Genomic DNA, 24668 nt, shown 5'->3' with positions numbered 1-24668 from the left:
AGAAAAAAATCTTCTATGGGCTTCAAAATCTTATTCCACTGATGTCTCTGAAACCTTCCACATGATTTTTTCCTGAAAGGTAATAAACAATCGGGAACTCATTAGCACATGTAGGTAATTCACACGTTTTCCCTGCTGCGGATCTCCTCTTCCTAGGTGATATCCTGTCTCAGCTTAGCAGGAAATTTCTGCTGGTTTTGCCCAAATAACATGGAAAGACTTAAGGTTGTTTTTATTGGATAGGAGAGCTGGAGACTAGACTGTACCTAAGATGCTTTATAAAGCAAATTTCTCACTGATTTTTACAGGGAAACAAAGGGCGAGTTTATGGGGGTGCCTGCCACCTGTCTGCCCAGGGCTGACCTCTGGGGGCACTCACAGGGAGGGAGACGTGCCTGCCAGCACACATCTCTCTGGCAGAGAGTCCCAGCTCAAAGCTAGACATTCACCTGGCTTCTGGTCCCCAGGAAGAAGGTGGCATCCTGCTTGTTTGTGTGACAGCTGTCTTCTTTGCATCTTCTTTGCCTTCGCTCTTTCAACCATCCTCAAGATGTACAAATGACATTTGCAGAACCGGTTCATGGAGGCAGTCCTTCTAAACAATCATTGAAATGAGTGTATCTATGAGGGGGCTTCTCCTATCCATGAGGGTGTAGAAGGTTCCCGGGTTAAACGGGATGAGAGGCAAACCTTGAAAAGAATCTGACAGGAATGAGAGCCAGGAGGAGGGGGAGAAGCCCTGTGCTGGGTCCTTGGCCCTAGCAACGATTAGTGGAAATGGCCGTGCCTGCGTCGTTGAGGGCTGTTTTCCCATAATTTAGCACACAGAATGGTACAGAAAAGGGCTCCCAAGCATTGTCATACAAAAGGAGAGTCAAGCTTGTGGCAGGAAATAGCAAGAGTTTAGGCCGCTTTGTGGTTGAGTCAAGGGCTGCTTTCGACTTTCCAGCTCTTCTTCAGAGCCAAGTAGTGGCTCAAGGGGTCCTGAGCTCAGAGCATCAGGAAGCCCGGAGGGGCGCTGGCAAAAACGGACTTCAGCAGAACCCTTTCTAGGACAGTGGGGATGGGGCTGGGATTCCCCAAAGGAGTGCTACAGCTCCCACAGACTGTGGCCAACCCTACCTTCCCAGGAACCTGGGGGCCACACACGTGAAACCCTGCTTTTGCAGAGAACAGCATGCAAGCCAGGCACCAGCACCCCTGGCCTTCTCTCTCTGCCTCCAAGCAGAAGGCAGGAGAATCTCCTGTTCAAAAGGGACCATGCGGTGGGGGAGGTGGGGGGTGGCAGGGGCATGTGAGCCTGCCTGGAGACGCCTCCCCAATATCCTGATCTGGCTCTGACCATTAAACTAACACATTTATAACACATGTGCGCATACTAATATATGCACATAAATTAAGGGTGTAAGTGAATAGTAACAGCCTTCTAATGTGCAGAGCTTTCTGATTTTAGGTGAATAAAAAAAATGCCACTACTTTTGCGTCAAAGAGAGAGATAAACTTGCTAATTGAAAACTGGTTTTCGTGGAGGAAAATATGGAGGCGCCAGCTATGTAAATCAGCATATGCCCAGATCTAAAAGAAATCATGCCAGGCCAAGAGGAAATTAAGCAAATCAGGATAATAAGGAAACAACCCTAGACGCAAATGAAAAGCACTCGGGTGCTTTAGGCCATCTCAGGAGGTTGGCAGTGGACGGGTGGGAGGTGATGCGAACACGGGTTTGGAGTACCAGGCGTGTCAGTGCCGCTGGGTGGGTGGGTGCCTGCTCTCCCACCCAGGTCAGGGAGGGTTTTTCATGCAAGTTCTTAAATGCATGGATCATAATGCTGCCTTTTGCATCCAGAAAGACCCTTCAAATGCCTCTAACAACACTGGTCTCGCGCTGGCATTAGCTGTGCTTGGGTTTCCTGGGTTTAGCGACCTAAGGGGTTTACAGCGCACGGAAGTCTCTGCCCAGCTGTCAGCGCGCGTCGCCAGGGGCTGCACTGAAGCTGTGGCCCGGGATGGGGAGGAGGCTGGCGGCCTCCGAAGCAGGGGGAGGGCTAGCGCCGTCTGGCGGTGGCTGCGCGTGGCCAGTGCGGACCCAGGCTCGGCTCGGCCGGCGCTGCCTGCGTGTGGTCCGGGCGGAGCGAGGGTCCTCGGAGCCCGGTTCCGTCCTGGGTCCCAGCAAGCTCGGCGTGCAGCGTCAGAGGCCGCGTGTGTTGGGGGAGGGAGGAGTACAGACTGTGCCTGGGGGCATCCAGGACGAATTCACAGAGGGGTGGTCCTGCCCCACCCAGGGGGTGTCGTGGGCAAAGGCCCTGGGGCCATCTGCCTGGTGCCTTGGAGGGCGTAGGGCAGGAGCCGCCGAGGCCCGCGGGCCACTGTGGGGCGCGGAACTTTAGACCAGGCACCCGCGGCTCAACTTCCGGGCCAGGGGACCCGCGGGGGCCTTACGAACGTGTTTGGCCCATTTGTGCAACAGAAATCCGCCCGCGCCGGATCCGCCGCCTAGTACCCTCCTGGCCCCGCGCCCTGGACTCCGAGGAGGCCAGGTAGAGAGCGGCTCGCGCGGTCCCCGTCTGCGCCCTCAGCCCCGCGCTGGGCAGCGGGACATGCCTGGCTCCGGCGCCGCCACCTCGGCTTCCGCTTGCCCTTGAGTGTGGAGCCCGGAGCCTCCCTCGCGGTGCGTTGGGTCCCAGAGGGCCAGAGGCCACCAGGGGGCCGGCATCGGCGGGAGCCCAGCCGGGCGCGCCCTCGGCCCTCTCCCACCCACGTCCTCCGCGGCCGCCCGGGTCCAGGGGCGCAGCGGGGAGGAGACCCCGGCCAGGGCCAGGGAGCGCGAGGGCGGGGCGGGGTCCGGCGGGGAGGGGCGCGGGCGGGCGGGGGCCGGGTCCGGGGGCGGCGGCGGCGCGGGCGGGAGGAGGAGGAGCTTCCCGCGCGGGGCAGGGGCGGAGCGAGCGGCCGCGCCGCGGAGCCAAGTGAGTTCGCTCCGGAGCCGCGCCGCCGCCGGCCCAGCATCTCGGGCGCCCGCCGCCCCCGCCGCCGCCGTCAGCGCGGGGATGTAGGATGCAGGCGGGCGCCAGGTTCCAGCGGCGGCGGCGGCAGCTGCAGCAGCAGCAGCCCCGGCGGCGGCAGCCTCTCCTCTGGCCGATGGACGCAGAGCCGCCGCCGCCGCCGCCGCCCTGGGTCTGGATGGTGCCGGGCTCGGCCGGGCTGCTCCGGCTCAGCGCGGGGGTCGTGGTTCCCCCGGTGCTGCTCGCCTCGGCCCCGCCGCCCGCGGCCCCGCTGCTCCCCGGTCTCCCCGGCTGGCCGGCCCCGAGCGAGCCGGTGCTCCCGCTGCTGCCGCTGCCCTCTGCGCCAGACTCCGCCGCCGCCGCCGCGCACCCCTTCCCCGCGCTCCACGGGCAGGTAACGTGTCCCCGTCCCGCCTCGGCCCGGGTCGCCGGCTCCCCCGCTCCTGGGCGCGCCCTGCCCGGCCCGGCTCTGGCCTCCGGCTCGCGCGCCCTCCTCCCCGGCGGTCCTCGCCGCCCCGAACCCTCAGAACGCAGCCCGGCAGCCGTGCCTCGGCGAGAAAGTTCATGCTTGGACGCCCGGTTGTCCACCTCCGCAGCTTTGGCAGGTGCCTCCGGGTGTCTGGACGGAGCCGTGGAGGGACCCGCCGCCCAGGCCCGCGTGGGGACCGCAGGGAACTCGCGCCACGCCGGGGGTCACTGTCCACCGCGAGGTGCTGAAGTGGCTCCGTGACCGCCGCGGGCCGTGGCTGACATCGCGGAGAAGTTAGGACTTTCACAGTCTCTGCCAGACTTGAAAGCAAGCTGGAAATCGATAGCTGTTTCAGCTGTTTCAGATTCTAATCTGGTTTGGGTTTTTCCCCCTTTCATTTGAAAATAGACTCAGGGCAATGCTTAAGAGAATTCCAACCGATGGAAGTGGCCGGGAAATCCTGCCTTCGGTACTGAGGGATGTTACCGGAGATTCCCCTGCCCCAGGCCTGCCGGAGTCCACCACATTCGCTAATGCCACACTGCACTTTAGAACTAGAGTTTGGCTTTTAAGACATGGAATTAAAAAGAAAAAGTGACTGAACCTTTGATAAATGGTGCAGCAGAGCTAGGCGGGCTGGTTTGGGCAAGATTCATTGTCAGCTAACTATGCAGATGCATTTAAATCAGGGAATAGCGTGCATTTTATTCCAAGGATTGACCTCATTAGCATATTCAAATGGGTGTTATGTTAGAATACACCATTTGATTAATTTAATTCCAATATTATCTTGTGAGCTTTTCTAAAAGATGTTGTTAAACTCCTGCTAAATTGGTCTTTAGACTTGATGATACATCACATATGCAGCACTGGATATTGTATTTTTATGTGTGATGCAGTTTATTTTGGATTTTATTCGAGAAACGTTGGTAGTTTTTGCCGTTATTTTGGAGGGGTGTTATATCAGAGTGCTGCCACTAGAGGTATATAATGTCAAGGAACTACATTTTTTAAATTCTGTTTTAAAAAACTGCATTTTTTCACTTGTATAAATTTAAAAGAAAATTAAAAAAACCTTAGCATTAATCTTTTAAATATTTTTGTGCTACCCAGCTTCTGTAAAGTAAGAATGTGTACAGCCAGAAGAACATTTTCACGTAACAGGAACATCACAAATGCTTTTACGATTTTAAAACAATAGGTACTGAAACGTTCCATGTCATTGAGCAATGCATTTTATTAGTGCCTTATGAGGTCTCAGTTATTTTAATTAGAGAGATGGTGCCCTGAATTACCAGCCCCTTTCCATGACTGATGTTTTATTCTGTGCATTGAGATCTTCAACTTATAAGATGCTTAGTTTTTTTTGTTTTTGTTTTTTTTTTTGCCATAGAATCTATTTGTATTGGTGAACCTTGTATTGGTGAAACTTGGAATCTTAACTTCCTAGATATTTTCATTTTGAAAGTATTAGTTATTTGTAAAACGACAAAAGTAATTAATACAAAATGCAATGCTGAAAGGAATATTATAAAATATAGCCCTAAGCCTGCCTATAAAAATAATTTAAGAATTAGAAAAGGAATACCCAGCATTTCTCTTCTTCATGGTGGTTTCTCATTATCTCAGAGCAGAAACCCATTTCTTACTGCGTGCTTGTGGTTTTGTGCTTAGAAGTTCTTTTTCCGTATTGAAGAATGCAATGTTGGTAATGCTTTGTGATGATTCAGATATGAAAACTTCTATAATTTTTTCTTTGATTGGTACATACTTATAGTTTTTCTCGAGGAAATTTATCTGATAATCAAATACATACATTTTGAAATTCCCTTTTCAAAGCAGTTATTCCAGCATGTTTTGGCATGAAGTCGAGTGGATGGATTCAGGCTAATGCAGCTGTCTTTTCTTGCTTGGCTTGCAGTGGCTGTTTGGTGGCCATTCTCCGTCCCTAGGACTGCCCCCCTCTTCCACAGTGGAGCTGGTGCCCGTCTTCCCACATCTCTGCCCTTCTGCTCTTGCAACCCCTATTGGGAAAAGTTGGATAGACAAAAGGATTCCTAACTGTAAGGTAAAAACGCAAGTGATTTAATTGGATAAGGGGCTTTTAATGATTAAGTTGTCGAACATCGACATAACAACAAAAATACCCATGTATTTTCTTGTTGCCATAAATTGGCCATCTAGGTATAGAAATAAATCATTTCAGGATTAGATTGATCTGTTCAAAAATATCAGCTGGTGGGGGGCATTTTGTTTTAGTTTAGGATATTTGGATTCCACAGGGCAATGTAAAATTTCCAATTTTTGAATCAGAGTCTTTTTAAAAATTTTTTTTTTTTAAATTTGTAACCATTGATCAAAAATCTAGACTTGAACATTACACAATACCAGTTGAAGTTTTAAAAGTCAGTTTTTCTTCATATGATGCTTTAAGTTTTCATCTTTCTAATGGTTTGTTTTGGCTTTCGGGTTCAAATTTACTGACTACATTTTGTTCACAAGGAAACTAAAGAAGTAAATTATTGATTTGTCGTACAGCTTAGTCATTATCTCATTGGGGTGATTCTTCAATCAGTGAACTGAACTGCTGGGCTGAAGTGACCAAGTCAATAGTTGAAGGCCGGCCCAGAAGACATTAGCTAGATGGTGATTGGTATCGAAGCCCTGTGGAACTTCTTTAAGTTTTAGAATGATGGTTTTATAGAGTCCCCAATAATAGAATGTTCAATGTTGGATCAACGTAAGGCAACACAAATATTTTCATGGTCATGTTCAGCTTTTATCATGCACCTTGCCTTCAGTGTTATGCTTGCATTATTTTTCGACAGATCTTTTTTAATAATTCCTTTGCTCTGGACTCAACGTGGATACATCCTGAGGAGTCAAGATTTTTCCATGGGCATGAAAAGCCTCATTTGCTGGCAAATCAAGTAGCTGTGTCTCTGTCCAGGCCGGCTCCTGCCTCCAGGCCGCTCCCCACGGTGGTGTTAGCACCTCAGCCCATCCCAGGTTGGTGCCCAAATAACATTGACAATGTGTGTTTTATTTTTGCTTCAATCATAAATTAGTTTTAGATATGAAAACCATACTCATCATTTTAATGAAACAATTATCTTGGTAAAATATAATTTCTTTTCACAAGCATGAAGCTTTTTTAAAAAAAACTAGTCTTGGATAGCTTATCCACTATTTTTTTCTGGGGTGGGTGGATATGAGATCTGATGTTGAAGAGATGGCTGAAGGGGTTTTCACAGAATTGTATTTGCAGTGCTCTGTTTTTAGGATTGGACCAGGTTTCCTGCTGATAGCTCTTAATAGGGGCACTAATTGATCAGTCTACTCTTTAAAAAATGTTGCCTCTCTGTGGCGACGTGCAAGGAATAAGGTTTGCTGGTCTGTAGGACGCAGGAACATGTGTGATCTCTGAATTTTGCCTTCACGTTGCGGGTGATAGTGAGATGGACTATAAAATGCCCTCTTTGAAAGATGGATTTTGTTCTGTCTTTGGAGTCTAGTGACCTGAAAGAACATTTGTCCTGGAACAGACTCCCATGAAACAATGCCTGGATGAAAGATTGTATAATAAACCTATATAGTAACAGGGGAATATAATCATCTTATGAATTTTTAAATTGATTTTTAAAATCACCTTAACATGTAGATCATTTTATAAAAGCAAATGCTGCCCGTGCCAAAATTGTCATGCAACACCTTCCATTATGGAATATTTTATGGCTTCAGAATTACATTACCTTCTTGTAATTTCCTACCTACTAAGCTTGTCTCAATATGTGTCTCTAAAATTTAGTAATAAGATGTTCTTGTGAATAATGCAGTGCTGATTTAGGAGATGTATTTATTTTGTTCTCTGTTTGCCTACACATTTATTCCAATTTGCTATGAATCTTGTTTAGTAATAAGTCAGGAAGAACAACTAAACTATTTGTGTTTCTCATAGGCCTAAATGATTTCTGACTGCAACTCGTCCTTGTAATTATGCATTAGGGATTAATTGAAATCTGAGTGAGCATGGTACATGCACACATTTATAAACATTTTACACTGAGATGATCATGTTTCCTATTTAATTTAATGATGATAAAAGGTGATTCAGTGGCATGTGTTATATGAGGATGACATGACTTTGGAGGGTTCTTTTGGTATATGAAAAGGTAATATTTTAATTTCCTAATGCATTGGTAATAACTGTCATGAAAATAACCAGCAAATGTAGTTTAAAAAATGGTGAAATCAGCTCACCTGTTCCTACAAAGTCTTTATGTGAACTTCCCTTCTCTCAGTTCACCCCTGAGTACAATACAGACATTTTCCACCATGCCTTCACCTTCTTCTTAGGAAATTCATATATAAATGTGCTAAATATCTTTTAGTTGGAGAAGCTTATGGCCACCTCTCATAGATTTTCCATCTTATGGACATCGTTTACTTACTATTGTGTGGCAAATATGCAATACTTCATTAGAAACATATTTGTATTGATTTTACCTTCTTTGATTTTTGGATGTATCTATTTTTAAAATTTTTACAAATTATTTTTATAATTTTTTGTGGGTACATAGTAGGTGTATATATTTGTGGGGTACGTGAGATATTTTGACACAGGCATGCAATGTGAAATAAGCACATCATGGAGAATGGGGTATCCATTAATGGATCTATTTTTAAGAACAAAATAAAATAATATTTCTTATAAACATGATAAATAGCAGAACAACCTTTCATTCTAACCTAGTCCACTATTCAACAAAGCTTAGATTTTTCTCTTCTCTGCCCTTTTTTTAAATTTATGGATCATATATGAATATAACACCTACAATTTTAATTATGTTTTGGCGAGAAGTGTACCTGACACCAAAGGTAATGTAATAATAATCAAATGTATTTGTTTTGAGATGGTAATTTCTGAGTTGCTTCATGAAAACTTTACTTTTTTGATAAATTTCAGAATTCTTTGAATTTACCCAACTTTGGAATGCACATATTGAATGTCTCTTAGGCCAAAGAAAGCATCTAAGGGGTTATTTATGTGTTACTAACTGCTTAACAGAGAAATGGGATAAGAACGGGGACAAGTGAAGGTGGTAGGTAGGGTAAGCTCCAAGTAAGTTAAAAATTCAGGTAAATCGTTTTAATTTTACTGCAGTTAATGAGAAAATAGAACCTTATTAAGACACTCACACGTAAATGTTCATATATGCTGTAATTACTAAAAATTACTATTAAGTTTTCATATCCTATTATGAATTGATAAATTTATATATTATAATAATTTGTATCACAAATATATATTATAAAAGTACGCATTTACAAATATATGCATGTACTACATATAAAATATATAATGTATAAATCTATTATATAATAGTTATATTACAAAGATCAATCGTGTTATAAAGTTTTATATTCAGAAATAAGTGGCCTGAGAATCAGATATATTTTCTCGATCCCCTTCAAGTTAATCAGTGAAGCAGAAATAGAGCTCCCAAAGAGCTGGAAGAGTGAATCAAACTCACTCATTTTAAACAGGTCTAGTGAGCTAAGCTTATTTTCCTTTCTTGGAGAGGTAGTAATTTTTCTGTAATGATCATTCTTTAAGTACTTTTAAAATTTGCACTGTTGTTTTAGGGATAATAGCAATTTATACTATGAACTCAAATGATGTAACCCAGAAGGCAGGTTTGTTTGAATGAACTGGATCGTTTGTTGAGCTAAGTTGGAATCTCTCTGGTAGAGATGGGGGTGAGACTAATACCGGACCACCCCTCACTTACTGTTGATTAAGAATGAACTGCATGGCACAGAGTCTCAGATAATATAAAAGCACAATTTGGATGAATTTGGAAAAGCTATCTAAGCTTTAATAGTCATTATAAAGGACCCCATTTTTATATACACTGCACTCATTCGTGACCAGGAGGATGATGGTCGCCTGTTATCCCGCTCCATTGTAAACAAGCCTGTTGGCCATTTTTGAGCCTCCCAAAGGGCCAGCCTCCTCATGCCATCACCTCGGGGGCTAGCCTGTCAATATATGACCTGGGGGAGAAATGCAAGTGGCGCATGCTCTCTGCAGGTGTTTGAGGAGAACCTTAGCGGGGGATCCTCAGGTAAGGCCTCTGTGGCCAATGCCACCTTGAGGCAGGAAGAGTCGAACGAATTCCAAATTAAGGACATAGAATGTCCAAAGACACAAAATCAAGGGGAGCATTTTGTAATCAGGCAATTCCGAGTAGCCAAGTGTGGGCTGCCGGAGGAGACGTGGCAGGGATGGGCTCTGGGGCCTCTTCAAACAAGTCCCATCACATGAGACCTGTGGGGTGAGTCAGTCCCCTGGATCCTCACGGACTGTTGGGGGACTTTACATCATTCTTCCACTCAGGATTCTTGGCTCCTCCAGGAAAGTGTGAACTTGTTCTCAGGAAGCAGAGGAGCCACAGAAGAGGCAGAGCCTTCTCACAGACAAATACATCCAAGCATGCAAATAATTACACCTGCACTGGAAACTAAGGTCTCCAATTAATAATTTTGCAGCTTTCAAAGAAATTCTTCCTGATCATTGTGAATGGGTTGAATGGAGAAATTATCTAGGACCCATTGATTCCCAGACCTCAGAAGCTGATTCAGGGCTGGACAGGCAGGGAGAGGCCACCTGCCCCACAGTCACCACCTCTTCCTCAGCAGTGCCTGTGCATCAGCTGCCACATCTCTGTCAACACCTCCCCACTCCCTGCAGTCCTGTCAGTCCCTCTTCTTCCCAGGAAGAAGGGGCTCACCTTGCATCTTAGGACATGTGGTTCATCACAGGCAGACGTGGAGAAGGGTCTGGGGGGTAAGAGTACCCTCCAAGGAGTCTCTGTTTTCTACTTCTGAAAATAAGAGCTTCGGAGTCCTTCAAGCCATTCAGGAATTAAAGAACTTATATCAAGAATATCAAGCAGTGGGAGGAGAAAGTAATTAATTCAGCTTCTGTCCAGCAAAGGCAAATGAAATAGAAGGATCTTGCTGGAAACTAGAGATTTATGTAAAAGTTGTCCATGTCCCGTTGCCTGCCAGCTTAAGATCAAAGAGCCTGATTCTACCAACAGACACCATGATGGGCAAAACAAACCAAACCAAAACAAACCACTGGCTGTACCTCTCTTCATTCAAAGATGATGAAGAGAGAGACAGGGAGAGAAAGTGGAAGATGAGGGCATCTGAAGTATTCTGCTTCATCAGAGATTCATTTGCTCAAAAGCTCCAGAAGAGAAACATATCTGAGAAATGGATTTTGCACAGGAATTAGTAACCATTTTAGGCAAAACAACTTTTGCCTATCTTAATAGGTAAAAGAAAATAGAATATAGAAAAGCAGTAAAAGATAAACTCAAAAGAGAGTTGGCCAATGTGAAAAGACAGTTTGAGGAAATGAGAAAAGAATGCAAGGAAACTTTTGAAAACTAGCAACTAAAATCACTGAAGAGAAGAATTAATTATGCATCTGATGATAGAAGACAACATAGAAAGATTCTTAAGCATGAATAGATGTGACTGTGAGAATCAGATTGTAACAGTGGAAGAAGGTGAGATCTGTGTAAAATAGAAAGCAAACAACAAACCTATATTGCTTTGACCTCCTTAAAAACACAGATTTCATGAATGGAAGAAAATTTTTGCAATCTATCCATCTGACAAGGGGCTAATATCCGGAATCTACAAAGAACTTAAACAAATCTGCAAGAAATAAACAAACAACCCCATTACAAATTGGGTGAAGGATATGAACAGACACTTCTCAAAAGAAGACATTTATGCAGCCAACAAACATATAAAAAAAGCTCATCATCGCTGGTCATTAGAGAAATGCAAATCAAAACCACACTGAGATACCATCTCATGCCAGTTAGAATGGCGATCATTAAAAAGTCAGGAAATAACAGATGCTGGAAAGGATGTGGAGAAATAGGAATGCTTTTACACTGTTAGTGGGAGTGTAAATTAGTTCAACCATTGTGGAAGACAGTATGGTGATTCCTCAAGGATCTAGAACCAGAAATACCATTTGAACCAGAAATCCCATTACTGGGTATATACCCAGAGGATTATAAATCATTCTACTATAAAGACACATGCACACGTATGTTTACTGCAGCACTGTTGATGATAGCAAAGACTTGGAACCAACCCAAATGCCCATCAACGATAGACTGGATAAAGAAAATGTGGCACATATACACCGTGGAATACTATGCAGCCATAAAAAAGGATGAGTTCATGTCCTTTGCAGGGACATGGATGAAGCTGGAAACCATTATTCTCAGCAAACTAACCCAAGAATAGAAAACCAAACACAACATGTTCTCACTCATAAGTGGTCATTGAACAATGATAACACATGGACACAGGGAGGGGAACATCACACACCAGGGCCTGTTGCGGGGTGGGGGGCTAGGAGAGGGATAGCATTAGGAGAAATGCCTAATGTAGATGACGGGTTGATGGGTACAGCAAACCACCATGGCGCATGTATACCTATATAACAAACCTGCAAGTTCTGCACATGTATCCCAGAACTTAAAGTATAATAAAAAAAAAAAAATGAAAAAAAAAAAAAAGAATTGGGAGGGCCTGGAAGTAAAAGATCTAGCTATGTTAATAGAGATTCTTTACAGATGCAAATTTTCTCCTACCAAAGATGGCTTGCAGGGCCGTTTCAAGGTATGGCAAAGAAACATGTTTTGGGGGAAATATTTTGGTTTTTCTTCCTTGTCTCATAATATCATACCAGAGTCAGGTTGGAAAATAAGTCAATATATGTAAGGTTAAATAAAACCCATCTGATGAGAAAAAGAAAAAATATATATCTCCCCTTTCAAAAAAAAACCAAAAAAACAAATTTCAGCAGAAGTAGTAAATGGGGCAAAGCAAGCCATATATCCTGCTCACTGTATCCTGGAGGCATTTTATGAATGTTGGAGGCACTACTTAAAAGAACACAGAAGTTGACACGGCTTCAGGCCATTCTGCAGTACTAGACAAGCTTGGTTCATGGGGAAAAGTTTAGAGAATTATGAGGAAAGCATCTTGTGATTGAAGCAATTTATGCCTCGCAAGAAAGTCGTACAAATGCATTAGTATGGAAAAGATGTTCTTAAAAAAGCAATCAACTGAATTTACCACACCTAATGTTTTCACCTCAAATTCTCCGTCTAAAATTAATGTTGCTGCTGCTCTGTCTACATCTTGTGTTTTATTCTTCTTATCAACTTTTCCTTATTTTTGTTGTAAGCTCAGGTCAGTTATTTAAATGTACAATGTCTGCCTTTGCTTTTTGAAAACGAAGTTTAGCATATTTATATTTGATTTACTATACATATATTTATCTGTAATTATTACATTCGGCTTTTTTATTTTCTTTTGTTATTCTTTTGATTTATTCTGTTTTTATTTTTGTGGGTGACATTCACATTTTATTTCATTTTGTTTACTTTTGTTTTATATGGTTATTTTGAATGTGTTCACACTGATCCTATTTTCTCAAGCACTTATCAGTATGATTTTTTTTTAAAAAGCAGACGAGGTTACGTTTTCTCAGTTTTCAAATCATTGAAACACAATTACTTTAGAATTCTTCTATGAAATATGAGACATTTGGAAAAAGTTTATTTTATCAAATTTCATTTTTTCTTTTAATTTTCTCAGGTAAGTGATAAATACAGCTAAAACAAGAACTAACAATGGAGATGTCAGTTTTCAAAATATCTGTAATTATCAACAATTTCTGTTAATCCTTTAGGATATATGTGAGTATTTGTTAATTTGGTTGCAGGAATGAGTGAAAAATTTAAAGCAATATTTTTATTTACAAGAGTTTTTTATGATAATTATAATCTGGATACATAAATTATGTCAGTAAAATTGAGGAGGTGAGAAAGACGGATCATGAGAGTATAAAGCCTTTAAAAATCCTTCACGTTTGTTAAAAGCAGAAGGAGTAAGAAACCCTCAGTCTTGAAGACTAAATGAACAAAGTTACCTAGGACTGAAATTGACAAGGATTTCTTCCCACTAACCAGTTGCAAGTGCTGAGTAAAAAGCAATAACACCCTATCACTGGTGGAAGGAGAGGGACATATAGGAATCCTTTTCTGTGGTGCAGGGATGTCAGGCTGGCTGAAAGCTGGGGTAAGGGTACAAATACTGAAAAAGATTTTCATACATGCCAGAATTTGTCTTAATCAAAATACATTTTTAAAGGATTTGAAGCTTGTGGTGCATTGAAGGCAACCATGACAACAAAATCCAAATCCAGGTCCACCCCCTGAATACACTGACAAAATTGCATTCACTAACAGCTTGACATAAGAAGGGATGTGCCCATTCTCAGGAGTAAACCATATTTATCTCATTCATTGTTCTATTTATGATGCCTAGCACTTAATACATAAAGTTACAAGACACACAAACCAAGCAAGAAGTGATAAACTATTGACAAGATACAAAATAATCAACATAATCAGACCCTAAGATGACACAGATGTTAGAATTATCAGATAGTTCTATGATTGACCATGATTAGCATGTTAAATTAACTCATGGAAAGGAGAGCAACATGAATGAACAGAAGGAGAATTTCATCAGCAATATAAAAATATAAGAAAGTCAAATTAAAATATTAGAAAAAATGAAACCTGGCATAATGAAAAATTACTTTGATGAACTCCTGCATAGATGTGATACAGCCAAGAATTAGTGAAATTAATGATAGATCAACAGACCTGTAACAAAACAAGAAAGCAACTGAAAACGTGGAACACCCTTTTCCAGAGCCAGGAGAGAATATCAAATGGTTTAACTTATGTATAATTGAAGTCTGAAAAGGGCAAGGAGAGAATACGTAGAAGATAGAATATTTGAAGACATGATCAAAGGAAATAAAAATGGACATTATGAAACTATAAATCCAAGAAGTTCAGCAAACCGTAAGACTAATAAATAGCAAAAACAAGAAAAAGCTGAAATTGAAAACTAGATGAATCACATTTAAACTTCTGATTCAAAGAACTTTATACCAAACAGAAACAATTATTGAAAGCTAAGTGGAATAAAGATTTTTAAAAAGCAAACAAAAGCTGAGAAGAATTCATTCTCTGTAGATTTGCAGTTCATGAAATTACGAAGAAGCTTATCAGTCAGGAATAATATACTAGCATAAAGTTACCTCTACACAAAAGAAGAGTGCTAGAGATGGAATACATTAAGGTAAAATATATATTTTTCTGTTTTTAATTGTTTTAAAAGATAACTGACCGTATAAAGAGCAAAAGATAGTTATATAATGCGTAAAATTATACACAAAATAAAAATGTGTGTCAAAAATTTCACAAAGAATGTAAGGAAGGAATTGGAAGTGTGGAATTGTAAGGCTATTGTACTATACATTATGTGCTATAGTATTATTTGAAGGTGCCAAGTTAAAGGCATACTTTATACCTTTTGAAGATGTAAGATATAAGTATGTCTTTAAATTCACCATCCATTCAGGTTAAAAACAAAACTATACAAAAAACTGCCTATAAATGAACTAGGAATTAAAGGGGACGTCCTCAAATTGACGGAGGACATCTAAGGAAGATCTGCAGCTAACGTTGTACTTAATAGTGGAAGGATAATGTTTTCCCTCTAAGATGAAGATATACTTTATCTTCGAAAGATATAAAGCAGTAGAGCAGCAGACACTTAAAACTGTGAAAAGAGTTATAACTAGTAAAATAATTATGGAGATTAAAATGATATGATAATAAACAACCCAAAAGCAGACAAAACAAGAAAGCAAAGATCAAAATAAAGTTGGAACAAATATTTTAAAAACTATAAAATGGTAGATTTAAATATAAAGATCTAACCTCCCTAATGAATAGACAGAAGTTTGCAGGTTTTCAGTTCCAAATATACGATGTCTATAAAAAACTCACTTTTTATAAGAAGACAGAGTGAGCATAAAAGCAAAAGTCTGGAAAAGATATAAGATGTAAATATAAATCAAAAGAAAGCTGAAGTGACTGTATTAATATTTGACAAATTAGATTTCAGAACAAAAAGTATTACTAGGGATAAAAATTTCTAATAAAATCTAATCAAATATATTTAATCTAATAAAACCTAATAATTTAATCTAATAAAATAAATTCACAATAGAAAACACAGAAACTGATAGAACAGAACAAAAAAATAGACAGTCGTGTTTACAGTTGGAGATTTCAGCATCTCTTAGTGATTGATGCAGCATGGAAGCTCATCTGTGAATATCAGTGAGAATTTAGAGAACTTGCATAATACTGTCCAACAACTTGACCTGATTGACATGTATAGAACAGTCTACTTTACAGTAACAGGGCATATATTTTTATCTGCACAGGAAACATTCATCCATACCATATTATAGGCTATAAAACAAGTCAAAAATTTTAAATAATTAAAAGTAGGGCTGGACGCCGTGGCTCATGCCTCTAATCCCAGCACTTTGGGAGGCCGAGGTGGGCAGATCACCTGAGGTCAGGAATTCGGGACCAGCCTGGCCAACATGGCAAAACCCTGTCTCTACTAAAAATACAAAAATTAGCCGGGCGTGGTGGCATGTGCCTGTAGTACCTGCTACTTGGGAGGCTGAGGTAGGAGAATCACTGGAAACCAGGAGGTGGAGGTTGCACTTAGCCGAGATCATGCCACTGTACTCCAGCCTGGGCAACAGAGTGAGACTCTGTCTCAAAAAAAAAAAGTTTACACAATTTATTTTCCGACCACAACAAAATTAAGTTAGAAATCAGTAACAAAGATATCCGGAAAACCTCCAAATGTTTGAAAATAGAACAGAATGCTTCTAAGTAATGCATAGGTCAAAGAAAAAGTGACAGTGGAAATAAGAAAATATTTTGAATAGAATGAAAATGAAAAGAAAATCAAAATCAATATCACAAAAAAAGTCTTGTGGGACATAGCTTAGATGGACATTTATAGCATTAAAACGCCTATATTAAAAAAAAAAAGAAATACCTCAAATTAATGATCTAAGCTTAACCTTAAGAAACTAGAAAATGGAGAAGTAATTAAATCTAAGGATATAGTAAAGATAACAGCAGAAATTAAAAAATTAAAAAACAAGAATATAAGGAAAATCAATGAAAACAAAACTTCATTTTTTAGGAAGAGCAATAGAATTTATAAACTCCTGGCTATAAAAAATTAGAGGAAAGATGACACAGATTACTGATGTCAGGAATTAAATAAAAGACATTATTATGGATCTTAACACTAACCATGCAATAGGAAAATATAAACTATAATCATAAATGCAACAGCTTAGATGAAATAAGTTATTTGAAATAGAAATAGAAAACATAAATAGAAATAGGAATAGAAAACATGAATAACTCTGTATCTGATAAAAACAGTAAATTTATGATTTAACTCTTCCAACAGGAAAACATTCAATCCCTGACAGCTTCACTGGTGAGGTCTACCAAATATTTAAGGAAGAAATAATACACAAATTAAAATAAACTTGTTCAGAAAATAAAATGAAATAATATTCCCTAAGTAATTTTTTTCTAAGGTAGCCATTACCCTTACACAAAAACCAAATGGTTATTACAGAGAGAAAATAGCAGACCAATACAATTTTTGAACATACATGCAAAGAAGGCTCAAGATAACATTAACAAATCAAATCCAGCCATATTTAAAGTTGATAATATATTTGACCAAGAGTTTTTTATTTTTTATTTTTTTGAAATCCAATGCTTGTTCAACATTAGAAAATCCATCAATGCTGTTTATCAAAAGACAAGGGAAGTAATAAGTTTATTTCAATAGATTCAGAAAATGCATTTGTCAAATTCACCATCCATTCAGATTAAAAACAAAACAATACAAAAAACCATGTGTAACTCAACTAAGAATTAAAGGGACTTCCGCAAACTGACAAAGGACATCTAAGGAAGATCTACCACTAATGTCAAACTGAATAGTGGAAGGATAATGTTTTCCCTCTAAGATGAAAAACAAGGCAAGGATTTGTGACGGGAGCCCTAGTTATGCAACAAGGCAAAAAGTAAAAAGAAAAGAAAAACATACAAACTGGGAAGGAAGACACAAAACTGTCTCTATGTGCAGACAAATGACGATATAGACTATCTCAAAGAGTCTACCAAAAGCTACTAATACGAATAAGGAAGTTTAGCAAGGTTGCAGGATGCAAGGTCAATGTACAAAATTCAATTGTACCCCTGTATTACTGGTAATAAACAATTGGAAGTTAAAATAAAATACAAGTACCTTTAAAATTGCACCAAAATCATGAAGTACTTAGGGATTAACCTAACAAAATATGTGAAAATCATGAAACATTAATGAAAGAAATCAAATAAGACATTAATAAATGGAGGGATAGACTGGAAGGCTCAATAATGTTAAGATTTCACTTCTGCCCAGATTAAGCTACATGTTTAATGCAACCCTAAACAAAATCCCAGTTTCATGTAAATTGACAAGCCCATGCAATAATTAATATGGACAGGCAAAGGAAGTGGAATCACCACAATAGTTCTGACGAAGAAAACGAGTGTGGAGGACACAGGCATAGCTGATCTAAATGCTGATGACAAATCACCAGGAACTAAGGCTTTGTGCAATTGGCAAAAGCATAAGAATAAAGACCAGTAGAACATCGTAGTAGACCATCCAAAAGTAGACACATGCACATATGGCCAATTGATTTTTTTACAAGGGTACAAAGAAAAATCAATAAAGAAAAGACCATCTTGTCAGCAAATGATTTTGGAACAAGTGAACATCTGTCTGTCTTCAAAATAAGCAAACAATCCTTGATGAATACATTTTACTATATATAAAAATGAACTCAAAATAGATGGTTGATCGAGTCGTGAAACCAAAAACTAAATTCTGAAGAAAACATTGAAGAAAAATGTTGTGACCTTGGATTGGACAAATATTTTTAATACATGACACCAAAAGCATGAACCACATTAGAAAATGCATTGATGACTTGAACTTCATCAAAATTTAAAAAAAGCTGTTGGTCTTTGAAATCACTTTTCATAAAATAAAAAAGCAGAAAAAGAAAAGGCACACAGTGGGAAAAATACTCACAAAACATATGTCTGATAAAGAACAGAGCATACAAAGAACCTTCAAAACTTAGTCATAAGAAAAAAAAATCCAACAGAAGTGGACAAAATATATGACCAGACACATCACCAACAAAGAAAGATGGATTGCCAATAAGCACAGGAAATAGGGAGGTATTTGTGAAAGTCTACAAAATTGTAGCTAGAGAGCAGGAATAAGTTCTAGAGGTCATTACCACTGTAGGGTGACTACAGATGACAACAATGCAATATATACATTCAAATAGCTAGAAGGAGGGTTATTGGAATATTGAATGTTTCCAACCACAAAGAAATGGTAAATGTTCGAGATGATGGATATGCTCATTGTCCTGATCTGGTCACTAGACTTCATATGGCTCAAATTATCACTATATACCCCAGGAATATGTATTGTTATTTTATGTGAGTTTAAAGAAAATTAAATACAATTTTTAAAAATGTTCAACATCATATTTCATTAGCAAAATGCAAGTTGAATCCATGATCGGAGTCCCTACATACTTATTAGAATGGTGATCATGAAACAAAGACAGAACCTGGCAATACCACGTGGTGGTGAAGATGTGGCACAGCTGAAGTTTTCATAACTTGCTGGTGGGAATGCAACACGGAACAGTCACTTTGAAAGTCAGTTGAGCAGGTTGTTATTAACACTCTTATCCTAGTTCCCAGTAATCTCACTCTTACGTATTTGTCCTAGAAACATAAAAAGATGCCCATAGCAACCTGCACACAGACGTTTGTAGTAGCTTTATTCCTAAGCGATGTTGGCTGGTGAATGGGTAAACAAACTTGGTTAGATCCAAATAATGGACTGTGACACAGAAATAACAAGGAACACACTTCTTACATGTGCAATGATGTGAGTGGATCCCAAAAGCATTATGCCAGTGAAGGCATTCAGGATCATTTATGTCATATATTATTCCACTTTTGTGACATTCTAGGCAAAGCAAAACTATAAGAACAAAAAATACCACAGTGATTTCCAGGAGGTGGGGGTGGGACAAGGGTTTTGACAACAACAGGTCAGAGGGCAGGTTTGGGGATGGTGGACGTTTATCTGGCCTCAGTGGTTTCATAAGTGTATACATTTATTAAAAGCAGAGGACTGTACACAATGTAAATAGCACCTGAGTGCATCCAACTTAAAAAAAAAAAAAGGCTTAAAAGACATACCCAACAAAATGCCGGGATTTTGTTTGATGCTGGTTTGAATAAAACCAAACAAAAAAATGGACAATAGAAGAAAACTCCGACTATGTATTTAGTAATTTTCAGTAATTACTGTTAATTTGTTGGAGTGATGAGTTCTATGCTCATGTTTTTCAAAAGAACTCATAATTTAGAGATGTCTTCTGAAACATGGAAGGGTGAGATAAAATGTCATGGGTTTACTTTAGAATAATCCTGGCATGGGAGCTAGGTTGGTGGTGTTGACTTAAAAGGAAGAAACTGAGGCAAAATTAATACAGAGAGTTTATTTGGGCCAAGGTTGAGGACAGCTGCCCTAAGGAACATTTCCAGGTTGCTTTGGGGAGTGCTCTGGAGAATGAAGGAAAGGCTCAGATTTTTAAAGAGATAATGGACAAATCATCAGGAGGGGGCAGTTACAGAAGTGGCTCATCAGAGATTCTGCTTGGTTTACAGAAGTGACATTGGTTAGTGATGGGCTACACCGTGTGGCACTGTAGAGTGTATGGCCTTTGATGGAGACTTGGTGGCACAGCAGGTGGCTTCAGGAAGCCATGATTTAGCTCGGGGGCAGGGAGGTGACTGCTGTTGCATTCCAAAGCCTCTCTGGGCCTGATCATTTAAAGGGGCTCCCATTCTTCAGATATACAGTTTCCTTTGTTTTTTTTCTTCCCACAGTGTAAAAACAGGGATACCGGTTCCTTACACTATGATTTACTATTGTTGAAAGATTTCATAATAAAAGTTAAAGAAAAAAAGTAAAAAATGAGATTCTACATAACACCAGGAAGTACACTCAGGAAATTACAGAGAGCAATTGCCTGGGCCTTACCTACAGCCACCATGCGTCTGAACCAGAAAGACAGTAATGGACTATAGGGATATGCCTATCAACCTTGAAGTTAAAAGGCTACAAAAAATAATGAGTGAAACAGAAGTAAAAATTACAATATAAACTCATAAATAAAATTACCCAACCTGAAGTGCTTCTATTAGAATTAATAACTTGCAGTCTGTAAGAGTTAAAGAAAGAGGAAAGAAACATGAAATGTGGCTTAACAGTTAAAGACAGATTTATTTTAGAGAAAATAAACCTGAGAGGGGTTTCTGGTGGATTTCGGTCAGGAGCACGTTCTCTTACAGGCTAAGAGTACAGATTGGTTTTAGGGTGAGGGGGCTTATCACAAGCTTGGGAGGTTTCTGTGTGAGGGAGAAGTTTTATGGTGGGGTGGGAATGTCTCTGGGCAGAGGGGACGTTATCTTGGGGCTGACATCTTCCCAGCCGGAGGGGGGTTATCTCAGGGCTGGCATGTCTCTGGTCGGGGAGGGGTTTGGAATGTTTCTGGTAGGAGATGTAATTTGTGGTTTATGGTCATACTGACTTTAGCCCTTTGGATTTAGGCGGTTTTTGATCAAGGTGAACTTTAGCATGATGGTGCTTGTCCAAGACGGCGATACTCCTGCACTGTCACAGTCAAATAGCACTGCAAGTCTAAAGCCTGGAACAATGATGATGTTAAACATGAAACCATCAGCAATGCAGAAGTTAGCTTTCAAATCCAGGCATTAGAAAACTCAAGGAGAAAAAGGAAAATATGGGGAAGCATATGATAAAAAATAAAGGCAGGCATTGACGATTTTAAAAACAGAAATAAGACCGGGCATAGTGGCTCATGCCTGTAATCCCAGCGCTTTGGGAGGCTGAGGCAAGCAGATCACTTGAGGCCAGGAGTTTAAGACCAGCCTGGCCAACATGGCGAAACACTGTCTCTACTAAAAATACAAAAATTAGCCAGGTGCGGTGGTGTGTACCTGTAATCCCAGCTACTCGGGAGGCTGAGGCAGGAGAATCGCTTCAACCTGTGAGGTGGAGGTTGCAGTGAGCTGAGATTGCACCTCTGCAATGCAGTCTGGACAACAGAGCAAGATTCTGTCTCAAAAAAAAAAATCCCAGAAATAAATTAAAATGATTAAAAATTCTCATGGACACGAAAACAAATTACATGAAAAAAAAAACAATAAATGGAGCTATCACTGCTCCACATTTGTAATTTTTAAGTAATTAGATAAACGATTTTGGGAGACACAATGGGCAATTCAACTCGAACCACGATGTGGCAGCTGCACAAGAAGCTCCACCTGCACCTGAGACGCCACAGGTTTCAGTGGTAAAATCTCCCAGACTCCGAGGAGAACATTCTCAAGATAGAAAGCTTGTTTCTGAACATGGAATACGGTGAAACTGTAAATAGAAGTTGATTACCAATGTTTTTTAAAAATAGAAAAAATGGAAACTAAAATTATACGGACAAATCTCAGTCATAAAGATAGCTATACAAATCCTACAAAGTATTGGGGAAAATGTAACAGAACAGTAACAGTAACATCTGTAAGAATCCAGTAGAATATGCATTTCATCAACAGCATCATATTATGAAAGGCAGTGACAATAGTATCATCTGTGTGTGTTTATAAGAAAAACAATATCCCATCAATCGACCACAGGAAGATGCATCGTTTGATAAAAATGCAAATGTGACAGCCATTTAAATAGTCGGAAAACTAAAGAATGAAGGTGAAACGGATACAGAATAATTAGCTAAAAACCGCCACACTGTTACCAGTCCTTGGATAGTTGGAGTCACTGTTTATTGTTTTACTGAAACTGTTTTCAGGAAGTTCTAGCCAATGCAATAAGAAATAAAATAGAAATATGAAATCCTACTTGGTTATATACTTTTACATTTTGAGAACTGGAGACAGTCAACTTAACAACTCAGAATTAAAAGACCAACAAATGGATTGATAAAATATTAGCATACGAAAATAATATATTTTCTACATATTAGTTATTTAGATGCTGTAATTGAAGAAAATACTCTATTCACATAGCAAACTGCACAAAATACCTATGAACAACTATCAACACAGGTAGATGGATCATAACCTTTACTTATGTGTGAAATCTAAACAGAGAAAACGACAAGAACATTCTGAGAAGTAATTTTTTTTTTACAGTTACTATGGTCTTGGATGGGAAAGTGGTGCATTTAGAAATGCTGTTTATGGAATATACACATGAGATTATTAAAGGTATCTATCTATATATATCTTGGCTATGTAGGATCCCAGATATATATGAAATATATGGGATTAAAATTATTCTAAAGTTACATCAGTTTTTTAAATATGTGGTACTGACATAGTAATCTACACATAGGTCAATGTAATGAATTTTACAAGCATTGTTATATATGACAGTTTATTCTAATATTATAATAAAAATAGACATAAATGGAAGACAGAATAATTATAAATGATCCTTGTGCAATATGTGGCTTACTCATAAGTCATTCAAGGAATGTAAATTTAAACCACCAAGTGGAATGTTCTCCTTAAATTAGCACAGATATCAGAACACATTGGCTCTTTACTCAGCATTCACAACAATGCCGTAGTTAGTGAATTCTTTCTCGTGCTCTGTGAGAAGTGGGATGCAATGGGCCACGCCTGCAGCATAACTTTTAGATCCTTTAAATAAGCCAATATGACTTCATTCAGTGATTCTAGCTCCAGGGAGGTTAGGGAAGGAGCATGTGTGTATGAACCGTGGTAGTGCACGACATTATTCATAATGCAAAAAGGAAAAATAAAACCTCCAATGTGGTAAGTGTTTACGTGAATTATGGTACATCTACATTAAAAAATGGATGGCCTTCAGTCATGAATGAAATCATACTTAGAACATCACTTACAGTGACAAAAGAAAATGCTGTTGTTTTGTTTTAATGTTAAGGTTTTTTTTTTTTTTTTTTTTTGAGATGGGGTTTCGCTGTTCTTGTCCAGGCTGTAGTGCAATGGCGCGATCTCAGCTCACTGCAACCTCCGCCTCACGGGTTCAAGCAATTCTCCTGTCTCAGCCTCCCAAGTAGCTTGGATTACAGGCACCCGCCACCACGCCTGGCTAATTTTGTATTTTTAGTAGAGAAGGGGTTTCTCCATGTTGGTCAGGCTGGTCTCGAATTCCCAGCCTCAGGTGATCTGCCCGCCTCAGCCTCCTAAAGTGCTGGGATTACAGGCGGGAGCCACCATGCCCGGCCTAATGTTAAGTTTTTAAAAGTAGGCTTCAAATTGAACAATAGGATCCAAATTTGGAGAACAGTATATCCGTGTGAACATGTACACACCTGCTCGCACACAGCAGTGCACACATATACACACACACACCGATAGGAGGTGGAGGCAGTGCACACCTGCTCACACACAGCGGTGCAGACATACACACACACACACCGATAGGAGATGGAGGCAGTGCACACCTGCTCACACACAGCAGTGCACACATACACACACACCGATAGGAGATGGAGGCAGTGCACACCTGCTCACACACAGCGGTGCACACATACACACACCGATAGGAGATGGAGGCAGTGCACACCTGCTCACACACAGCGGTGCACACATACACTCACACACACACCGATAAGAGATGGAGGCAGTGTACCACAATATCATAGGTGTGCCTTTCTGGATGCTGGGATAAGTGGGCACTTTTATTTCCAACTATATCGTATCTTTTATTTTTCGTATTTAATGAGTCTGTATTACTTTTATAATCAGAAACATGCCATAAGTATATGAAAATGCATCTTTTTTTCTTTATGCTGTTGAAAATGAGAGTATCACCTGCTGTTAGACTCTTCTCCGTCACGTGACGCTCACGAAATGAAGATAATGCTGTCTTGTCCATCTGTTCTGAAAAGAAACGCCTGTGTTAAGGCGATGCTTGATTAAAAAAAAAAAAAAAATCAAGAC

General features: G+C 40.1%; 1 protein-coding gene across 1 annotated transcript in view; it reads left to right on the top strand.

The window, feature by feature from the left end:
* The first annotated feature begins 2937 nt into the window (after positions 1–2937).
* Positions 2938–24668, top strand: part of TCERG1L (transcription elongation regulator 1 like) — a 221439-nt gene continuing 199708 nt past the window's right edge. The window contains exons 1-3 of the mRNA XM_508114.8: positions 2938–3393; positions 5390–5536; positions 6297–6477. Coding sequence (XP_508114.6) covers positions 3052–3393; positions 5390–5536; positions 6297–6477 — 670 coding nt within the window. The 5' untranslated portion in view covers positions 2938–3051. The remainder of the gene's footprint in view (positions 3394–5389; positions 5537–6296; positions 6478–24668) is intronic.

The sequence above is a fragment of the Pan troglodytes genome, chromosome 8 (assembly GCF_028858775.2).
Source record: "Pan troglodytes isolate AG18354 chromosome 8, NHGRI_mPanTro3-v2.0_pri, whole genome shotgun sequence".
NCBI classification, from domain to species: domain Eukaryota; kingdom Metazoa; phylum Chordata; class Mammalia; order Primates; family Hominidae; genus Pan; species Pan troglodytes.
Note: the sequence above shows the minus strand (reverse complement) of the source record. Positions and strands in the feature narration are given on the sequence as shown.